Here is a 19,338-nt window from a genome sequence, read left to right on the forward strand (position 1 = left end):
TCTCCATATTTTTTTATTTTTTTTCAATTATTTGTGTTTTTTTTTTCCAAACTTGTTTTTATCATTTTTATTTTTTTTTATATTGAACTGATTTAGAATTTAACTACGTATTTTTTCTTTAAAATACTATGGATTACTACAATGTTCCCCCACATAATAATTTTTTTTGTTATAATTTCTTCTAATATTTTTTTTGTTTATTTTATTTTTTAAATATTAAATTGATTAAGAATTTAGTTTTATAATTTTTTTATTTAAAACATTATAGATTATAACATTTTTTTTCTATAATATAAGTATACCACAAGCACTTGACATTGGACGGGCATCACATGTATTTCTATTCTGCACTCTGTAGCATCTTCAACTTCAGCCCTTTTTATGAAATCAACGTTTAGGTTACAATTTAAAATAAGAAAAAAAAGGGTTTGATGATAGCACACTCACCATTAAAACCAAAATTAATAATTTTACATGTACATAAGAGTAGGAGTTCGAGCTTTTTTCATAACCCATTTGAAAACGTAGTCGACCATCAAACTGGCCAATTTTGCTCACAGAAAGTGCCCTTCAGATTGCTCTGCACCACACTTTTGTCTTGTCCACCCAACCTCTTAGACGCAATTCACAAGTATAAACAAAATGCAGGTATTTTGCATGCAACCACGGCACCTTGAACTTGTGTCTTAATCATCTTAGCAGACCAGGAATCTTTAAAGAGGTCAGTGAGCAAGGGAATCTATAACCAGCTATATATCCCAGTTTCTTAAAACAGCATCTCCAGCTATGGCAGTTTGCATGCCAATTCCCAAGTTGAAGTTTCAAAATCACTAGCAGGAGTCCAGCTCTCTACCCAGATGGTGTCCGCCTCGTGATTTTGGGGGAGATGAGCACTGGCTCATTACTTGTAGCTTTCATTGCAGCAATCTCCTCCAAGCGTTTCCATGTAGCTTCACGTTTTGACTTAATCTCATTCTCTTGTGATTCCTCTTTCTGAAACTTTAGTAAACATTCCTCAAAGAGTTCTGGGTCAATATCAGAAAAGATCTTGCGAACATTCAGTGTCAAGCTTTGTACTGCTTGATTCCAGTGCTGTCTTGCATTTCTCTCCAATGCCGGGAAGATGATTGGCAGTATGACTCTGCGATTCTGTTTGATTAGGTTCTCAATATGATCATTGTTCCACAAGAACAGTGCCCTCTCTGCCACCTACAAATAAAGGAGTTACATGATTGATTGCGTACAGCATGGGATAACAACATACCAATAACCATACTATACTTTAGCACTAAACTGCATGTAAGCTTGTAACAAATTGAATGTGCAAGACAAAGGGGAGACAGACCAGTGCACTGATTATAATGCCACACAGCGTATATACTACTAAGTCTAAACAGAAATGTTGAATGTAGAAAAAGAAGGAAAGAAAACTCTAAACAGAAATCCAAGTTCATCTCAACAATGATATGATGTCAAAGAAAGAACAATTTTTTGGAGTTCTTCTGACTAAAAGCCTCTATCCAAGAACACAGTGGCATGACCATTCTATACAAATCCTGAAATTAGTTCCATTGTGTGCTTGTGAGGGTGGGCATGTTGGATTGTGGGCTTTGTAAATTCTCACATGAATGCATGTGGTTCTAGTTTAAATTTCAAGTTTTATTACAATCACTGTAAAACATTTAAATTATACAAGAGCATCTGCCTTGCACGCAGCATTTCAAGGAAATAAGGGCTCCAAATTAATTAGAACTTTTATCTAGTCTATAGCTTGCAGGGACGGATAGATTTGGATAATGGTGTGGGGACAGGAATTGTATGATCCATCCTGAACCTGCCCCACTATGATTGCTAATAACTTACAAACTGCTCCCGTTTAAGACAGTTTCCAGGTATGAAGAAAGCACAGTTAAGCTCAGAGGACAATTCCCCTAAATAAAACTTAACTTCTATATGCCTTGATACCAAGTAAATGTGATGAAACTTCATCAGCAACTCTTCCCCTCAAAAGCAAAACTCTGCCCAGGGTACACTATGATATCATTTTCCATAATTCTGATCCACATAACTTCTTTTTAGTGCCTTCTAATTGTAGCAAGTCGCTCTTTCATGAATCATCTTTAATCGATTCTCCATCATTTTCTCTGTGACTGGTGCAATCCACCCTCTACATATGTTTCTAACAATATGATCGGGTCTAATCATATATAAAGATTCACTTTCAGCCTATCACATAGGATCTAAATCACAATTCCCACAAAATGAAGACAACAAAGAAAATCCTTTTGATTTCACTCCTTTTATCACTGCATATATGCTGCCAAATCATTCCCTCCCACCACAGCCATCAGGCCCGTATGCTTTACATGATTCCTTACCATACAGAACAAGCAAAAATAAAGCAACCTCTATCAGGGGGCATCCATGTGCGGTCCATGTATGATATAATTACTAAAGAAAAGCAGTCACTGTGCACACACTAAACTGCATATATTAAAGCTGCTTCATGGGGATTGTAGATGGTACCATAACCGAGTGACTGCCATCAACAAGTATCATTGAAGTGAATTATTAATAGCAACCAAAACCATGGTCCATCACTCCATCGTAACCCATATTTCATCCATATACAGAGTGATTGTTTCAAGCTCGTGTGATGATGGACTGGTATCAGAAACATTAACGAAGTGCATGACAGGAAAAAGTCCGCTCATCCACAAGATATTCATATTAAATGCATTCTGAAAACTCCATTACAGAAGGTTACATCTATAGGTACACAGAAACTTATAAAACATAATTAATCAGATAGCAAGCACCTACAAAAGTGACACAAATCTCCTTTCCAAATCACTTATGTCAGGGTCCTGAATAATCAACAATTAAACATGAATGTGGGACTTGTATTGCAGTTTCTCGATTGTTCAGATTCTCAACAGAAATTACAAAAATCTTTATTTACAACTTTGAATATGCATGTTTGCTCACCATTACAGCATGCATTTGGCCTTAAACATACTGTAAATAATGATTTATGCCTCAACTAGTATCTCTGATACAACAATTCTGGCTGGAAGACCAATCAAGTAATTCAAATCATCTAAAGCTCATTAAAGTTTGCCATTTCCTTAAGAATTTTCATGAGGATCAAAAAGAAGAACCAGTAACAAGTAAAAATTGACGAAATTAATAAACTACAAACCTGAAAATGCAAACTACACAAGCAACAGCGAATATGGCAGAACAAGGGCACCATACAGCGCTGGAAATCTGCTGGTTGTGTTGCTTCTAAAACTTCCTCCAACTCATTTAAAAACATAACCTCTTTCGAACTATTTGTGATTGGCCAATACTTCAGCATCCCCCGTATAACAGTATCAGCAAGCTTGCAGTCTTTCTCCACAAATTGAGTAATGCAGTATGATAATTGCTGGTGATACATTGGCAAGCATTTAGGTTTGTGAAGTGGAATGAGAGCTCGAACAAGGAAAAGCTTGTGCTCTTCTTTCAGAGGCAGAGCAAACCCATTGATTATACTTCCCAGAATCTCTAATAGCTCTGCAATCCCATTATGCTTCTCAGTTTCAAAAATAAAGCGATAGAAGATGTTATTAATTGCTTTCCTGATGAATGGCCGATGCACCATGAATTTCCCATATATACGATGCAAAACTGTTTTCAGATACTCCCTCTCTCTGGGATCCTCTGAATCAAAAAGATCTAACAACCTGAGAACAAATGAGTGATCAACATACCTCTTTGCTAACTTTGCATCAGTTTCAGTTGACGCCACAAACCTCAAAAGAAATTCATAAACAACTTGTAAATGAGGCCATGCAGGGTCCATCAAAGGTTCGTCTTCCTCCAAATCAAAAGCTTCTAAAACTTTGTTCTCACGAGGAGGAGAGGTGAGTGTTCTAAACAAATTTACAGACAACATCTTAACAATCTCTTGCATTACAGTTTCTGATAACCTCCCATTGACGGAAGAAACATAATCCACAAGCTCTGCCAAAGTTTGTCGCTTGATATCTTTTTCTTTAAGGTTCTTTGTAGGGTTATTGAAGTCAAACACAATGCAACATAAGTTTAGCTTTCTGATAAACAAGTTTGGCTTCTCGGAATTGGGAACATCTCTGAAACCAGGCAAGGCCTCATAAGGAAGTGGTTGGTTCCCATTCAGCTTTGAATTCACAGCTTGTGAAAGCTTATTGCCATAACCTGATCCAAAATTTGGACCTAAATTAAAATCTGGCAGAGATGCAGCACTCGAGCTTCCATATCGGTTACTGACTAGATCACTGTTTCTTGAGCTTGTAGAAGCATTTGATGAGGAGGTAGATGTTCCGCTTCCATCACGACTATCAGCTGACTTAGATGACTTCTTTGGGAGCCTGTTGAGTATCTGTTTAATCATAACTTATAAGGCAACACAGCCTCCTTTTGCAGGACTTTTTGAACCCAATGCTAGTCGACAGGTCCTCCAAAGCAGAAGCAGCAATAGTGAAAGACAACAGGCAGAATTCGAAGAGAAGGAGCAGACAGAAAGGCGGCAGAGTAATTTCAGGACAGAACAAGTGATCTATGAATGGGATAATCCATCCTTAAGTGTCCAATCTTCGCCACTGTCACAGAACAACATTCAATTCCGAAAAATGTTTCAATCCAACTGGAAAAATCCCTTCCTGATCTCAAAACAAAGATTGAACTAACTTGAGCGTGCAAAGAATTTGGAACAATAAAAAGCCATTCCTAGATAGAGATACTATTACTTAGGTCAAATCAAATGAGCGCCTTCTTTTTATCTCAAGCAATTAGTAGCGCATTTTCCACTTCTAAACCCAAAAGAAAAAAGAAGATATACACAACCTTTGAGTTCTAGTAAGAAACCCAGATGCATTTTAACATAAGCAACAAGTAGTTGGATTTTGATCAAATTCCATAGCAGTTGACTAATCTAAAAAAATAAAAAAGTAAGAGATAATCCTATTCACCCCTCTCTGTCAAACAGACACAAAACCACTCCCTCTGTTTACTTCAGCTCCTCCATGATAGACTAAGAATTCAGGTAGGTCAGAAGCTAACAAGATCTGGGTTTGGTCTAAAAAAGCAAAACAAACACTCTCAAGCAAGACAGCATACATAAAACACACAAAAAGAAAACAAATTAAATATTAAAACTAACATTAAAAACCAGCAGATACAGTAAACATGGCAAGGGGGGGTAGCAAATCAAAGTAGACAAAAAAGGAATGGTGATTTTCATCTATACTTACAGATAAAGTTACACACAATCTGGTCTTTCTTGTGTTTTCTTTGTGTATGTATCTATGTGTAAGAGGAAGAGAGATAGATGGGAATCAATCAAAGCAGAAAAGAAGCAGCAATCACTGGTGGTTGCTGCGGCTGCTGCTGTTGTTGTGTTTTGTTCGCTCAATTTACTGTTATTGTTTCTTATTTTGCTTTTTTGTAAAGTTTCTTTCCCAGCATTTTCAACCTTAAAATCAAAAAGCATTAATCTTCTATTTTTATGTATTTAGTTTGTGGTTATATTCTTGTCTTCACTGTAATTTTCTCCACTCAACTGTTTGCCCAAAATATACTTTACTTTTTAATATATTTTCATTTTCATCAACTGTGGTGACAAAGAAGGTCAAGGTTGAAATGGGAATTAGGTTTCAAAACCTCGATGAATCTTTATTGGACACGCGCCCCGTGTCTGCGGTTGGGTCTTCCTTAACTTTGGGAAGCATGCTGCATGTTTGTTTGTCTTCAAGAGTTGGACCTCGCACTCCACTGTCCAGATCCAGAGTGGATCGGCCCGGGGTTTACTCGGGTAAGTCATAAAAAAAAAAAAAAAAAAAAAGGCTTCATCCATTGCGAAATTGCATATAAAATATTTTTTTGTGTACCAGTTTCCAATTTTTTTTAATTGAGTATATTAGTTTTTATGTTTCCAATGTGAGAATTTTCAATTTTTTTTCTAACCAGATGTTATTAGATTGATCTCACTTCATTAATTAATTTTTATCTTTGTTAAAGTTATTAGATTGATCTCACTTCATTAATTAATTTTTATTTTTGTTAAATATATACAAGACGTTTTTATACAAGACGTAATTGTTAAATTGGCATGCCATTATATTGATGTGTCAGACAATGTGCATGAGATTTTCACTCTATTTCCAGTTAAGTATATGGATTTTTTTTATTTGAGTTTATGGATTTTAATTTTTTTTAATTGAGTGTTTGTATTTTAAAAAACATATCAATGAGTGCTATTAATTTTGAAATCTAACATATAACAACTTTGCAATTTTATGTATCAACAAACTACAATTAAAAATTAAAACAACCAAACTATTTAACAATTTATTTGAATTAAAAAAAAAACCAACAAAAGGTATAAAAAATATAGGATTTCAATGAAGCTTTTTATGGATGTATACACATAAGACAAAGGGGAAGATTATGTTGAAAAATTAGAACATATAAACTTTTTATCTTTTTTTATAATTAGTGGTGAAAATTTGTTACGTTCGGGAAATTAAGTGTTATAAATTTTATTATTTGAATAAGTTATTTTTTATTATTATTTTGTTCTAAATTGTTGTTATTGATTTTTCATTTTAAAGATGATTATATAACAAAAAAAGTCGTAAGATTTGATTTTTACTTTCACATTATACTCTCATAATTAACTTTTAAAATTATAAATCAAACAAAAATCTTAAAAATAATTAAAAGATGAGATTGTGAAAAAAAAAATATCACAATCGCAGTTACATTCAATTTTCTCTTTCTAGTTCCGATATGTATTTCTTAAAATTTATAATTTTTTTTCTAAACCCTGATGATTTGAACCATAAACACTAAAAATTACATATGATCTTTGTAGTCTAAGTTCCAATTGATTAAAATAATTAATTTAATAAATGCTAAAACAATTTTATAATTAAATATTTAATCCAAGTACCTTTTAATAAAACTGTTCATCTGCCATAAAACACAACAATCTTTAAGTACCATAAAAACTTAATAAAAACATTTCAAAAGGTCTTATTACTTTGAACTTGTGTTACACCCAAGGGTAGAGCCTTTTACAAGGCTAATGAGAGTTGTAGCCTAGATAACAAAAAAATTTAATAACCCACTTTTTTTTTATCTTTTCACAGCAAACCTAAACACTGCTCACTTTCCTTGCAACAATAATTAATTAACAGCCATTAGTTACACAGTTAATTTCCCTTGCAACACTAATTAATTAGTTATATTTTATAGCAAACTTATCTAAATATAAATAATTATAGCAAACTTATCTAAATATAAATAATTAATCGGTTCACATGTTTCCCAGGCAACTTGGGGTTCAAGCTTTTTCTTCTCAACAATATTCAAAAAGAGATTTTGTATATTCTCACACACAAAACGAGGAAAAAGAATTGTGAAGAAGTTGGAGATGCAAAGCTTTGTATTTTGGTTGATGAAGCTAAAGATGCATCAAATAAAGAACAAACGGTTATTATTTTCAGATTTTTTGATATTCAAGGTTTTGTACAAGAGTCTTTTTTTTGGTATTGTGCATGTTTCAGATACTAATTCTTCAATACTTGAAAAAAAAATTATGATGTGCTTACTTGATATAACTAGTATATTTTTAATATGCGAGATCAAATGTATGATAATGCTAGCAATATGTGTGACACATGGAATGGACTTCAAGCTCTATTTCTTAGAGATTGTCATTATACATATTATGTACATTGCTTTGCTCACTAACTACAGCTAGCATTAGTTGCAGCAACTAGAAATGAGATTTTTATTTGGTTATTTTTCTTAAAATTGACAGCCATTATTAACTTTATTTGTGCTTCTCCCAAACTTCATACCAAGTTACATTATGATCAGGTTATAGAAATTGCACATATGGTAGCTACTAGATAACATGAGGTTGGTAAAAGAGCTACTAATCAAATCGGTAATTTACATTGAAGTGGAACAACTCGCTAGAGCTCTCATTTTGATTCTATTTACAGCTTAATAGATATGTATAGTGCAATTATTACTGTGCTTGAAAGTATGGTTCAAGAAGAATTTTCTAATTCTATACGTGGAGAAGTTGATAGTTGTTTGATTATGATGAAATCTTTTGAATTTATATTCATCTTATATTTGATGCATAAAATAATAGAGATTACTGATTTACTTTATCGAGCTTTGCAACAAAAATCTCTTGACATCTTAAATGCAATGGATTTTGTATCAACTACTAAAACATTGCTTCAAACTTTAAGAGATGTCAGATTTGATCTTCTCCTTGCAAATGTGCAATCTGTTTGTATAAAATATAAGATTGACATACCACATATGAATGCTTTATATAAAAAGATTATATGTCGTTCATGTCAACAACAAGGTTTAGTAACAATTTACCAACATTATCATTATGATGTATTTAACTTAACAATCAATTTCTAGGTGGAAGAATTAAATTCAAGTTTCAGTGATGGGATAGTGAAACTCTATGTACTTGTTCTATTTTAGAATCTAAAGACAACTTTAAATCATTTAAAGCTGATGTTATTTACAAGCTTGCTAAGAAATTTTATCCTAAATATTTCAATGAACAAGAAATGTATTATTTAAGATAAGCATTATCAGATTGATGTGATTCATTATAAGAGCTTTCAGAATATGTCTATCATTTCTGAATTATGTCAAGGATTAACTGAAAAAATAAATTACAGCACTATCATTTGATTGACAGATTGATTCGTCTTGTTTTGACTTTGTCTGTTTCCACTGCCACTATTGAGCGGACATTTTCTACTATGAAATCCACTGCCACTATAGAGTAGATGTTTTTAGCTATGAAACATATTAAAATTGTGCTTAGCAATAAAATGAAAGAGAAATTTTTAGCAAATTCTATGTTACTTTACATTGAACGAGAGCTTATTAAAAATATTGATTCGGATTCGATTATAGATAAATTCTATTCTACAAAATATCGAAGGATGTAACTTTGATAATATACTTTATTTTTATTTTTACTTTGAATTTTATATACTTTAAATTTTATTTTTCTTATATTTTGTATTATATATTTGAATTAAAACTTTATTGTTAACTTGACAAATTTATATATCCAAGTAAATGATTGATCTTAAAAAATAATTTGTGTATTTATATCATAGCCTAAGATAGAAAAAATTCCTAGTTCCGCCCCTGGTTACACCTTACTTTTTGTAGTAAAGTTTCTTATAGCGGATCAGACTACTATGGATGTGAATAGGGTAAATTCATAAGGTCTTACTATTTTAGATATTGTTGTAAGTTCAACGATGAGTTCTAATAAAAATAAAATACAACAAATATTTCAAAGTGCATAAGAGTGGTGTGAAGACAAGTTGAAACCTTTTGTTTCTAACCAAAAGCAACGTAGATTAGAATGAGGAGACATAATTGCTTAGATTCCTAAATATTAAATATACAATAAAAATAATAAAATATTTTTTTTAGGAGTTTCTAAGATCTTATTATATAAATTTAGAGTTGTTCAGGAAATTATTACCTAAAGATCTAATCTTCTTCGATTTTGAATAATTCTTTAAAAGTTAAGTTGTCGCAAATCACAATTTATTTAATTATCTGACTTCCAATGATAATCTACATGAACCACTAGTAAGAAATCTCTTAAATCCCTATTTAGTAGACAAGGATTTTTATGCCTAGAGTGTTAGTTCTTCATTCTGTGACTTATGTAGCTTTTTTATTTAACAGACAACCACACAAAAATAAAAAGCATAATTTACTATTTATATAAAAATATGAAAAACTCTATAAATTAAAATATCAATTTTTATTTTTAATAATATCCACATATTAATTCAAGATAATTTTAGAAATTAACTTAATTAAGTTCTTACTTGATTTTTTTAAATTTAGAAATATAATTCATGTATTAATTATATTTTAGTCTTTAGTTTCTAAAATATATTTTAATCAAGTTATATTTAATTAAATCATTCTAGTTTAATTTTTAACTAATAGTTCTTAATATGTATGACTCATTAGGTTCCTAATATGTTGGTCAAAATATAAATTATAATTCTAATAAAATGAAATTAAATAATTTAATTTATTATCAATTCAACAATTTATTAGTTTATATTTGAAGATCAAGTGCATTGTCTAATAATATGTCATAATCCCTTAAATATTAAAAAAGTTATTAGTGATTTGACTTAACCTTTTATTGATTGGTTTTTCAGTGTAATTAATATTCTTTCATTAATAATATTCTGATTTAATATTAAAAAATAGAGTATATCTGCTATGATAAATTATGTTTGTTTTTTAATTAATAGTTATTAATTGTTTGAATAAGATTTAATTTTTTTTTAAAATTTTATTTTGTCTTGATTGATGATTTTTAATCAATATTATTTGAGAATAGATGAAATATTTTCTATAATTTATTTATAATAATAAATTTTTTTAATTATTTAAATACTTTTATATATTTCATGTTATGTATAATATCTATATCTTTATTACCTAATTAAAATAACATATAACCATATAGAAAATCATAATATTCTTTTCACTGCAACACCAAAAGCACCAAAATACTGTGTACACGTTTGAACACGGAAAAAAACATGAGGGTAAAAATATTGTACATAACATTGCGGTTGGTCGTCCGCGGCCAAAGACAAAACAAGATTTTGGTGAGGAACGCAACGAGGGCAAATCCCAAGAAAATACTTTTACGGCTTTTACAAAACATTAAAATAACACACCCTTTCTGTGTCCCTTTATGACTTACGGTATAGATATCTCCTCACCAGCTCCTATAATATTTGCAGAAAACGTTACACCAAAATCTGGAATCAAATTTGTCACTTCTTGATCTCTATCATCTGATTAGATTCGATTCATTCCCCATATCTCAGGTTTGCATTCTTCTTCTTCTAATTTTAATTGAAGATCCCTTGAGGCTCTTTGTCTAATGGTTTCCTTGGTCCATTTTATTAGTTAATGCTTTTGTTTCATTTCTTTTATAGAACAACCACGTTTTGACTTCGATGAAACCCAAGGAAAGAAACAGAATTCAAAGTATTTTGTTGCTTGGTCAAAACGAATAGCCTTGCTTTGTAGCTAATATTTTTGTGTTACGAGAACAGATCACAAAAGACAGTGAGAGGGGGCAAATCTTGATATATCACAGACATGGGATCAGGTCAATGGATGGTAGAGAAGAGATCTAGTTTTAGCAGTGATTCATTTTCAAAGGAATACGAGACTGTTCCTGAAACTGGGTGCCTCTCAATTATTGTTCTTGGTGCTTCTGGTGATCTAGCCAAGAAGAAGACTTTCCCTGCTCTCTACAATCTTTATCGCCGGGTAAAATAGAGGGCAATCCTTTTGCTTGCTAATTTTGAAACTAATAATTGAATGGTCTCTGGTGAATTTAGAGAAGTTCGATTGATCTTTTATTTGATGGGGTGGTTGGCAGGGATTTCTGCAATCAAATGAAGTTTACATTTTTGGATATGCAAGGACCAAGATTTCAGATGATGATCTCAGAAATCGAATCCGTGGGTGAGATATCCTGCCTTGCATCTGTATTGTTTTTTGAAGTCTATGTGCTTGCTTCGTGCTTGTGCGCATATGCTCTCGGAAATGTGTGCGATTTTACTTTAGTTCACAGTGATAGAGAATAATGGGCAAGCAGATATGATTTGTGAAGTTCACATCGAAACATACAAGCAAGAAAGTAGGAGTTGTACTTTGTGACTGTGGTGGCTTCTTGTTTTTCTATTTTGCTTCTTTGTTTGTCATTTTGACATTGGTCGATGGTGCTAAAGACTACCTTTCAATACATCGTGACTGTGGCTTCTTGTTTTTCCCTTTTGCTTCTTTGTTTGTCATTCTGTCAGTTCATTGGTCGATGGTGCTAAATACTACCTTTCAAACTTCCATATAATATTTTGGTGCAATTTTTTTGCTGAAAGTTATTGATAAGTTTAATGACTATGGAAAATGATTGGCATTGAACAATCATTGCAGATATTTTGGCAAAGATGCTTCAGAGCACTCTGAAGATGTATCGAAGTTCCTGCAACTGGTGAATCTAGCTCTTTCTATGCCTTTTTTCTTATTTATCTGTTCTGGCATGCACCAATACGATATTAAGCTTTTGCAACTTTGCAGATTAAATATGTAAGTGGTTCTTATGATACTGAGGATGGCTTTCGGTTATTGGATAAGGAAATTTCAGAGCATGAAGTATCAAAAAACAGTGCAGAAGGATCATCTCGAAGACTATTTTATCTTGCACTCCCCCCATCAGTGTATCCACCAGTCTGCAGGATGATCAGAAAGTGTTGCATGAATAGATGTAAGTTTTTCTGATCCAGTTTGCTTGTGTGGCTTCCAATATCAGAAGGTAGATTTTTCTTGGCATTTACTTCATAAAGTCAGACATTTTCTCTTTTTATAATATCCTCATTTACATCTGGTATTTATTGGAAGAAGATAATTAGCACAATGAGATATTCATTTGGTCCAGTCATGTTGATGGTTAAAAGAATTTGAATGATAGCCACTTTGGGAACTATGAGAAAAAGAAAAAGAGAATTGACATAGTTTTGCATATACTGACAATCAAGTTACCTTTTTTGACCGTCTTGCTTTTGCTTAAGAATGTTTCTCATCAGGAGCTCTTAAAACTTTTCCTGATTGGCAAAAACTGGAGGCCCCATTGTTATATTGAACCATCGCTGGATCTGCTAATGATGGAGAATCTTATGTGTTTGTTTCAATTTATCCCTCTAAATGAGATTTTGTTATCTTGTAGCTACTTTCTTAACATCATTTAATTCATCCTTGAAAGCTAATTGAACTTGCCCTTTTTCTTGTGTAGCCTTGGTTAGATAAATTTGCTAGACTTGACAAAATCATCAGTTTAAGTAGCTGTGTTAACTTTCCAGTGTTCATGCAGACTGGAACTTCTTGCATTGATTTTATTGACTGCTGTTCATGTAATCCTTTCCAGCTGATCTTGGTGGATGGACTAGAATTGTCATTGAGAAACCTTTCGGCAAAGATTTGGAATCTGCAGAAAAACTCAGTGCCCAGATTGGAGAGTTGTTTGAGGAACCACAACTTTACCGAATTGATCATTACTTGGGAAAAGAATTGGTGCAGAACTTGGTAAGATACATAGAAGTATCTAGCATTCCGTGTTCATCAAGGTTGCTATGTCTTCCTAATCCTTTTTGTTGCTTGTATTTTGTAGCTAGTACTCCGTTTTGCAAATCGCTTCTTTTTACCTCTTTGGAACCGTGACAACATTGACAATGTACAGGTGAGCATCTTTTGTCACTGTGTGCCAAGCAAAACTAATGCTGATAGTGGGAATGTGACACACTTTTTAGCTATGAATTTATATGCCTTTCAATGGTCATCTCAGAACATCAAATTATGAGTCTTATTTACCAAAGTCTTTGTTCATTAAAAGCATTGCATCATAAATTTCAATCTTCATCTCCTCTGTTTTCCAGATTGTGTTCCGAGAAGATTTTGGAACTGAAGGTCGTGGTGGATATTTTGATGAATACGGGTATGCTCCGTAAACACCTGTTCACATACAGTCCATAGAGCAGGATCTCTTACCAAGAAACCACACCTTTTCTTCTTCAGGACATATTCATACTGTTATAATATGTAGCATATTTAATTTTACTTTCTTTATGTAGTTTTTCTTTTTAAAATCTTTGATCAGTATCTTCTAGCAAATCTGAGGGTAAAATTTTCTTGAAAATGCAGTTTTGGGTTATGGAACCTTTTGTTTTCTGATAATTTATTTTGTGAAGTTCTTTGGGTGACATGTTTTAATCTTGTTTTTCTGTGGCAGGATTATCCGTGATATTATTCAAAATCACTTATTACAGGTATGGGCCATGGCTTTAATCTGGACTATTATATCTTCATCATCTTTTTTGGAGTCTCAATATCCCCTGAATATAGGATAAGCATTTTTCTGGACCATTCTGATATAAGAGTACTGTCTACTTTTAGAATTTAGTTATATGAAATAGCTCAGCCCTGTACTTAAGACTGATCTTTTAAGCATTCATGTCCTGAGCAAGTTGCATATTTTTTATTCTCCAGCATCACCATGCAAGAGAAAATTATGAGAATGGAAAGTAGTTTCATTTGTGGCTAATCTATCAATCGATTTTCTTCCCGTCACAGGTTCTTTGTTTGGTTGCCATGGAGAAGCCCGTTTCTCTCAAACCTGAACATATTCGGGATGAGAAAGTGAAGGTGAGTATCTCTTGACTCAGTTTTGAGAGTATCTCATTGCATGATCACATGATATTTGTAATCTGAAAGATCTTCAATTAAAATCATGAACTAAGATGCTTCAATAACTTAGTCCCTTGACAGATGAAAAACATTAATCATCGATCCTCTTAGGTGTCCATTTGGAGAAAAGCCTGTAGTTTAGAATTAATTTTCATTGTGATATTATCTGTTCCTTCAAAGGTTGGTGCTCTGAGTCTTAAGAGTACCTATTCCATTCAAATGCTGACTGCACATTGACATTCAGGTTCTTCAATCAGTTCTTCCAATCAAAGATGAAGAGGTTGTTCTTGGACAGTATGAAGGCTACAGAGATGACCCAACAGTTCCTGATCACTCAAATACCCCAACATTTGCAACTGTTGTTCTAAGAATACATAATGAAAGATGGGAAGGTATATTTCCTTTAGGATCCATTTACTCTGCTATTTACAGAACATTTTCACAGTACAGTGGGAGTGATTTCTGAATCTCTTGGAACCTTAGATACACTTTAGACATCAGATTGCCAAAGCAATTTGTTCTCATTGCTATTGCCATGCTTTGTTTCTCAGGGGTTCCTTTCATACTAAAGGCCGGGAAGGCATTGAATTCAAGGAAGGCAGAGATACGTGTTCAATTTAAGGATGTTCCTGGTGATATATTCAAATGTATGACTCTTGAAATTTAGAGTTCTGCATCACTACTTCCTTCATGGTTTATGTTGATTCTGAGCTTTGGAAAAGATTTTAAAAACCTGCTAATTTTATAAATTATAGTGGTGTTTTTCAAAGTAATTTTGTTCTTACAAACTAATTTATCTGCTGCTCCCAAATCATTTAATTTGCTCCCAAATCATTTAATTTGCTCCCAACAAGCATCTTGTTACTTGACATATATCTTACTTTGTAGGTCAAAAGCAAGGAAGAAATGAGTTTGTGATACGCCTACAACCCTCAGAAGCCATGTACATGAAACTTACAGTATGTGTCTAGTTTGGTACTTGTATGCAAAGCCTTATCCTTTGTTAAATTGCACGAATGTTTTGTCCAATAAAATTGGAAATTGGTGTTAAAGAGAATGTACATGACATTTTCTGAAAAATTATTCTGCCATGTGTTCACAAAATTATAGCTGATCTAAAAGTAGGTCCAAAGTATAAGGTTAAGAATATGATCTGAATGCACGAGACATGATAAAGCTACAATTGGACATCACATGCTAAATGAATATTTAGCTATCCTTGTGCTTATCTCTGAATTGCTCGATGTCTCTCATGCAGGTGAAGCAGCCTGGACTTGAGATGTCTACTGTTCAAAGTGAACTAGACTTGTCATATAAGCAACGTTATCAAGGGGTTGCCATCCCGGAGGCATATGAACGTCTGATTCTTGACACGTATGATTCATGCCTTTTGTTCATTTTTTTCAGACTATTTTTTAGTGCTGCTTTTGTCATGAGAGAAAGACAGATGCATGAAAGTCTAATGAGCTTGAAAGGGTTGGTGTAAGCTACGAATGAAGGATATAACAGTAATTGTTTTTCAAAAGCAATAGCGATAACAAAATTGATAACTAGTGTGATTTTTGGTTTTACAGAATTAGAGGTGATCAGCAGCATTTTGTTCGCAGAGATGAGTTGAAGGTAGGTTTTGTTTTAACTTAGTAAAATATCTTGACTGAAATGGGATTTCAAAATCTGATGGTTGCTTCATTCTAATCATCAGGCGGCATGGGAGATTTTCACACCCCTTCTGCATAGGATTGATGATGGGGAGATGAAGCCATTGCAATACCAACCAGGCAGCCGAGGTCCAGTCAAAGCAGATGAGTTGTTGGCAAAAGCTGGTTATGTTCAAACACATGGCTATATCTGGATTCCTCCCACATTATAGAAATGCAGCCTGCCTGGAACAATCCTTTGTGCAATTTCCCTAAGATGAGTATTTCTAGAGCCCGTTTGTAATGCTCGTATAATATGTAGTTATGAAATCCCACCTTGAATGGTTTATTTATGTACTTCGGCCTTCAGTTTAACATGCCGAGAGAATTTGCTTTGACATGTAAGCTTGATCAGCCCTCCACTTGAAATATGTATCTGTTGTGGTGTGCATTTCAAGTACTTGAGGAAAATAAGGAAATAAAATTGCTTCAAGCCATTGCGAGAGATAATGCAATTCATCAGAATTTTGTTTTTACCTTTGAAACTCTAATTTTCATCTGAGCTGCACATCGTGTTGAATGCCTTTTTTAGTGAGTCTGTAATTGTCTTTTGTGCTTTTATTCAGCCCCTATGGTGCGGGCACGCGCTTGCATTTGCAAGAGTGCAAGTGTATTTCTGCTCGGATATTGCCCTTTTATACTAAAAAACTTGGAAACTTAATTGAGCTTTACCGCTACCGTGAAGCTCTTTTTTTTAATTCAATTCAGCCTCCATTTTTTATTCCATCTCTCCTTTGATTTTTTTTTTTAATTTCAATTGCTTCTTGATTCTATGAACAGATTTATTTTTTTAAACAATAGTTTGAGTTGATTTTAGACTTGTGGTCAAGTTGAATGGATTATGTTGGATAATTTTTATATAATTTAATTTTAAATTTAAGACTTGGGAAAGTTTCGAGTCTAGAGGCTTTATTTGGTAATCCCATAAATTTTATTTCAATTTTGTTCTTAGGTTTTTTTAATTAGCTGGTCAGATTGTATTTGAACTGGTTAAGTTAATTGAGTTATAATGATATAATATTTACATTGTTTAATTTTAAATCCAAATTAGATAAAAAGTTAGATCAAAAGGTATTTTTATGTTAATTTCATTAACTTTTTTTTAATTCATCCTTATTTTTTTATTAGTTAACTAGTTATTTTTTAATCTATCAAATTATTTGTATATATTTTAATTCTAACCTTAGGTTAGAAAGAAAAGGAGGTAGTAGGATCGGAAAGTTGTAAACTTGGCATGATGAGTCCGATGTAATGATAATATCAATTAATTTTCTATAATTTGAATATATTTTGTTACTTTTAGATTTTTTTTTATCTTACTCGCAACTTAGTGTGTCGTGTAAATTAGTATTTATGTAGTAGGGCATGTGTTTTTGTCATGAAGTATTGTGTGTGGTCCCACATCATGTGATGGTGGGACCATCACATTAATTGTCAGGAGACAAAAACATAGCTATCTCTTAAAATTAAAAATGTAATGTTACTACAGTAGTATTATCATTGAACAAAAGAGAAAATAAGAGAAGAGAACAAGGGAGGAAGAAAAGGCAGCAAAACAATTTGTCTTCTTTTCTTGATTTCCAACTCGTTCATTATTGGATCGAGTTGAGATTTTAACAGCAGCTTCTAGACATGTTACTCTTTATTTTGAATGGTTGGATCGAATATTGGTGGTGTGAAAGCTGATCTTTTTGGTAGAAAATAGAGCTGTCAGTGTTGTGAGCTTTCTCAAACATTTCTCTCTTTAATCTTGTTATATTCCAAGAATAGGTTGTTCTTGATGATATGTATGTTGTAGCTCTTAGTTGAATCTAAGAAAGAACAGTTGTGAACCCATTATTTGTTAATAGTAGAAGTTTTTAGATGGATTACGGTCCCGTGGTTTTTCCCGTATCGGATTTTCCATGTAAAAATCTTGATGTTGATTTGTGTGATTATTGCTTTATATTTGTTAATTGTTTGATTCTAATTTTGATTGCACAAAGAGGGAAAATAATTGGAACTTGTGAATTGATCAGGCCAGATTGGTGTCTAGTTATTTGTTCCTAGTTTTCCCAACAAAGTGATATCAGAATACTAGTTATGTAAATTGAATTTCTTATACAGTTAAAATGGAAAATGAAGATTCGGGCATGATAAAGCTCACTTCCTCTAATTATTTTCTATGAAAAACAATGATGGAGGATCACTTATATTGCAATGATCTGGCTTTGCCATTTGAGTGTAAAGGAAAAAAGCCCGATGACATGGATGAGGCAAAATGGAATGGGCTTAATAGAAAGACGACTGCTTATGTTAGAAAATGGGTATCTTCTAAGTCCATTAATCATATTTTTCAAGAACATAACTACTATACAGTTTAGAAGATGTTGGAAGAAACCTTTGCTAAGGAGAGTGCACAAAACAAGGTTTTTGTAATTAGAGACCTTGTGAATTTGAAGTATAGAGATGGTGAAGATGCTTCAATGCATATAAATGAATTCTAAGGGTTTTTGAATAAGCTGTCATTGATGAATCTTGAGTTAGCCGATGAGATGCAAGCACTAATCCTATTGAGTTCATTGCCGGATAGGTGGGAGACTTTGGTATTGTCACTTAGCAATTCTACTTCGAATGGAAAGATCACTTTGAAAATAGTGAAGAATAGTATCCTTAATGAAGAAAAGAGGAGGAAAGGGACAACCACTTCCGAGTCTCATGTACTTGTTACAGAAAGTCGAGGGAGAAGTCAAAGTAGGCTTTCTCATGGTAAGCAAGTATAGAATCCAGTAATAGAAAAGGCAAATGGAAGCCAAGATGAAGATCTCAGTCAAGAAAGGGAATTAAATGTTATTATTATGACAAGCTTGCGCATATTAAAAAAGATTGTAGAAAGTATAAAAGAGATAGAAAGGGTAAAAATGAAGACAAGAATGAAGATAATGGTACAACTGCAGTTGTATTTGATGGTGATGTTGTCATTGTTTGTGATGATGGTTGTGTTAATCTTACATGTCAAGATACCACCTGGGTTGCAGATTCAGCAACTTTTTACCATGTTACAGCTTAACGTGATCTTTACACATCCTACATTGCTGGTGACTTTGGTCAAGTTAGGATGAGAAATCAAGGGATGGCTAGTGACACAACTAAAAGATTGATGTCTTCTCCCAAATATAGGAGTGTCGAAGTAATAAATAACCCGGCAAGACCGGGGTCGAACCACATAAAGGTTAATTGTACAAATTATAAACAACAACAATAGTAACAACAACAATAACAA

General features: G+C 32.9%; 2 protein-coding genes across 4 annotated transcripts; one reads left to right on the forward strand and one right to left on the reverse strand.

Annotated features, from left to right (window-relative positions):
* Window positions 1–357: 357 nt before the first annotated feature.
* On the reverse strand, window positions 358–5,517 carry LOC105115138 (serine/threonine protein phosphatase 2A 57 kDa regulatory subunit B' theta isoform-like). 3 transcript variants are annotated; one of them, XM_011011939.1, is made up of 3 exons: window positions 5,277–5,517; window positions 3,203–4,625; window positions 358–1,209 (listed from the first exon to the last, which is right to left on the reverse strand). In XM_011011939.1, the coding sequence occupies exons 2-3, from the start codon at window positions 4,415–4,417 to the stop codon at window positions 850–852; spliced, it is 1,575 nt and encodes a 524-aa protein (XP_011010241.1). In that variant the 5' UTR covers window positions 4,418–4,625; window positions 5,277–5,517; the 3' UTR covers window positions 358–849. The 3 variants fall into 3 exon arrangements, with proteins under 3 accessions (XP_011010241.1, XP_011010242.1, XP_011010243.1); XM_011011940.1 differs by having other exon boundaries at window positions 3,203–4,685; XM_011011941.1 differs by lacking the exon at window positions 5,277–5,517 and adding an exon at window positions 5,186–5,204.
* A 5,296-nt stretch (window positions 5,518–10,813) lies between these two features.
* LOC105115140 (glucose-6-phosphate 1-dehydrogenase, cytoplasmic isoform 2) lies at window positions 10,814–16,552 on the forward strand. Its single transcript, XM_011011942.1, has 16 exons — window positions 10,814–10,958; window positions 11,190–11,409; window positions 11,522–11,607; window positions 12,076–12,133; window positions 12,220–12,406; window positions 13,064–13,221; window positions 13,307–13,375; window positions 13,572–13,630; window positions 13,925–13,961; window positions 14,266–14,337; window positions 14,624–14,771; window positions 14,931–15,026; window positions 15,268–15,338; window positions 15,638–15,753; window positions 15,954–15,999; window positions 16,082–16,552. The coding sequence occupies exons 2-16, from the start codon at window positions 11,236–11,238 to the stop codon at window positions 16,247–16,249; spliced, it is 1,545 nt and encodes a 514-aa protein (XP_011010244.1). The 5' UTR covers window positions 10,814–10,958; window positions 11,190–11,235; the 3' UTR covers window positions 16,250–16,552.
* The last annotated feature ends 2,786 nt before the right edge of the window (window positions 16,553–19,338 follow it).

This window comes from Populus euphratica, unplaced genomic scaffold (genome assembly GCF_000495115.2).
Source record: "Populus euphratica unplaced genomic scaffold, PopEup_1.0 scaffold636.1, whole genome shotgun sequence".
Lineage (NCBI taxonomy): Eukaryota > Viridiplantae > Streptophyta > Magnoliopsida > Malpighiales > Salicaceae > Populus > Populus euphratica.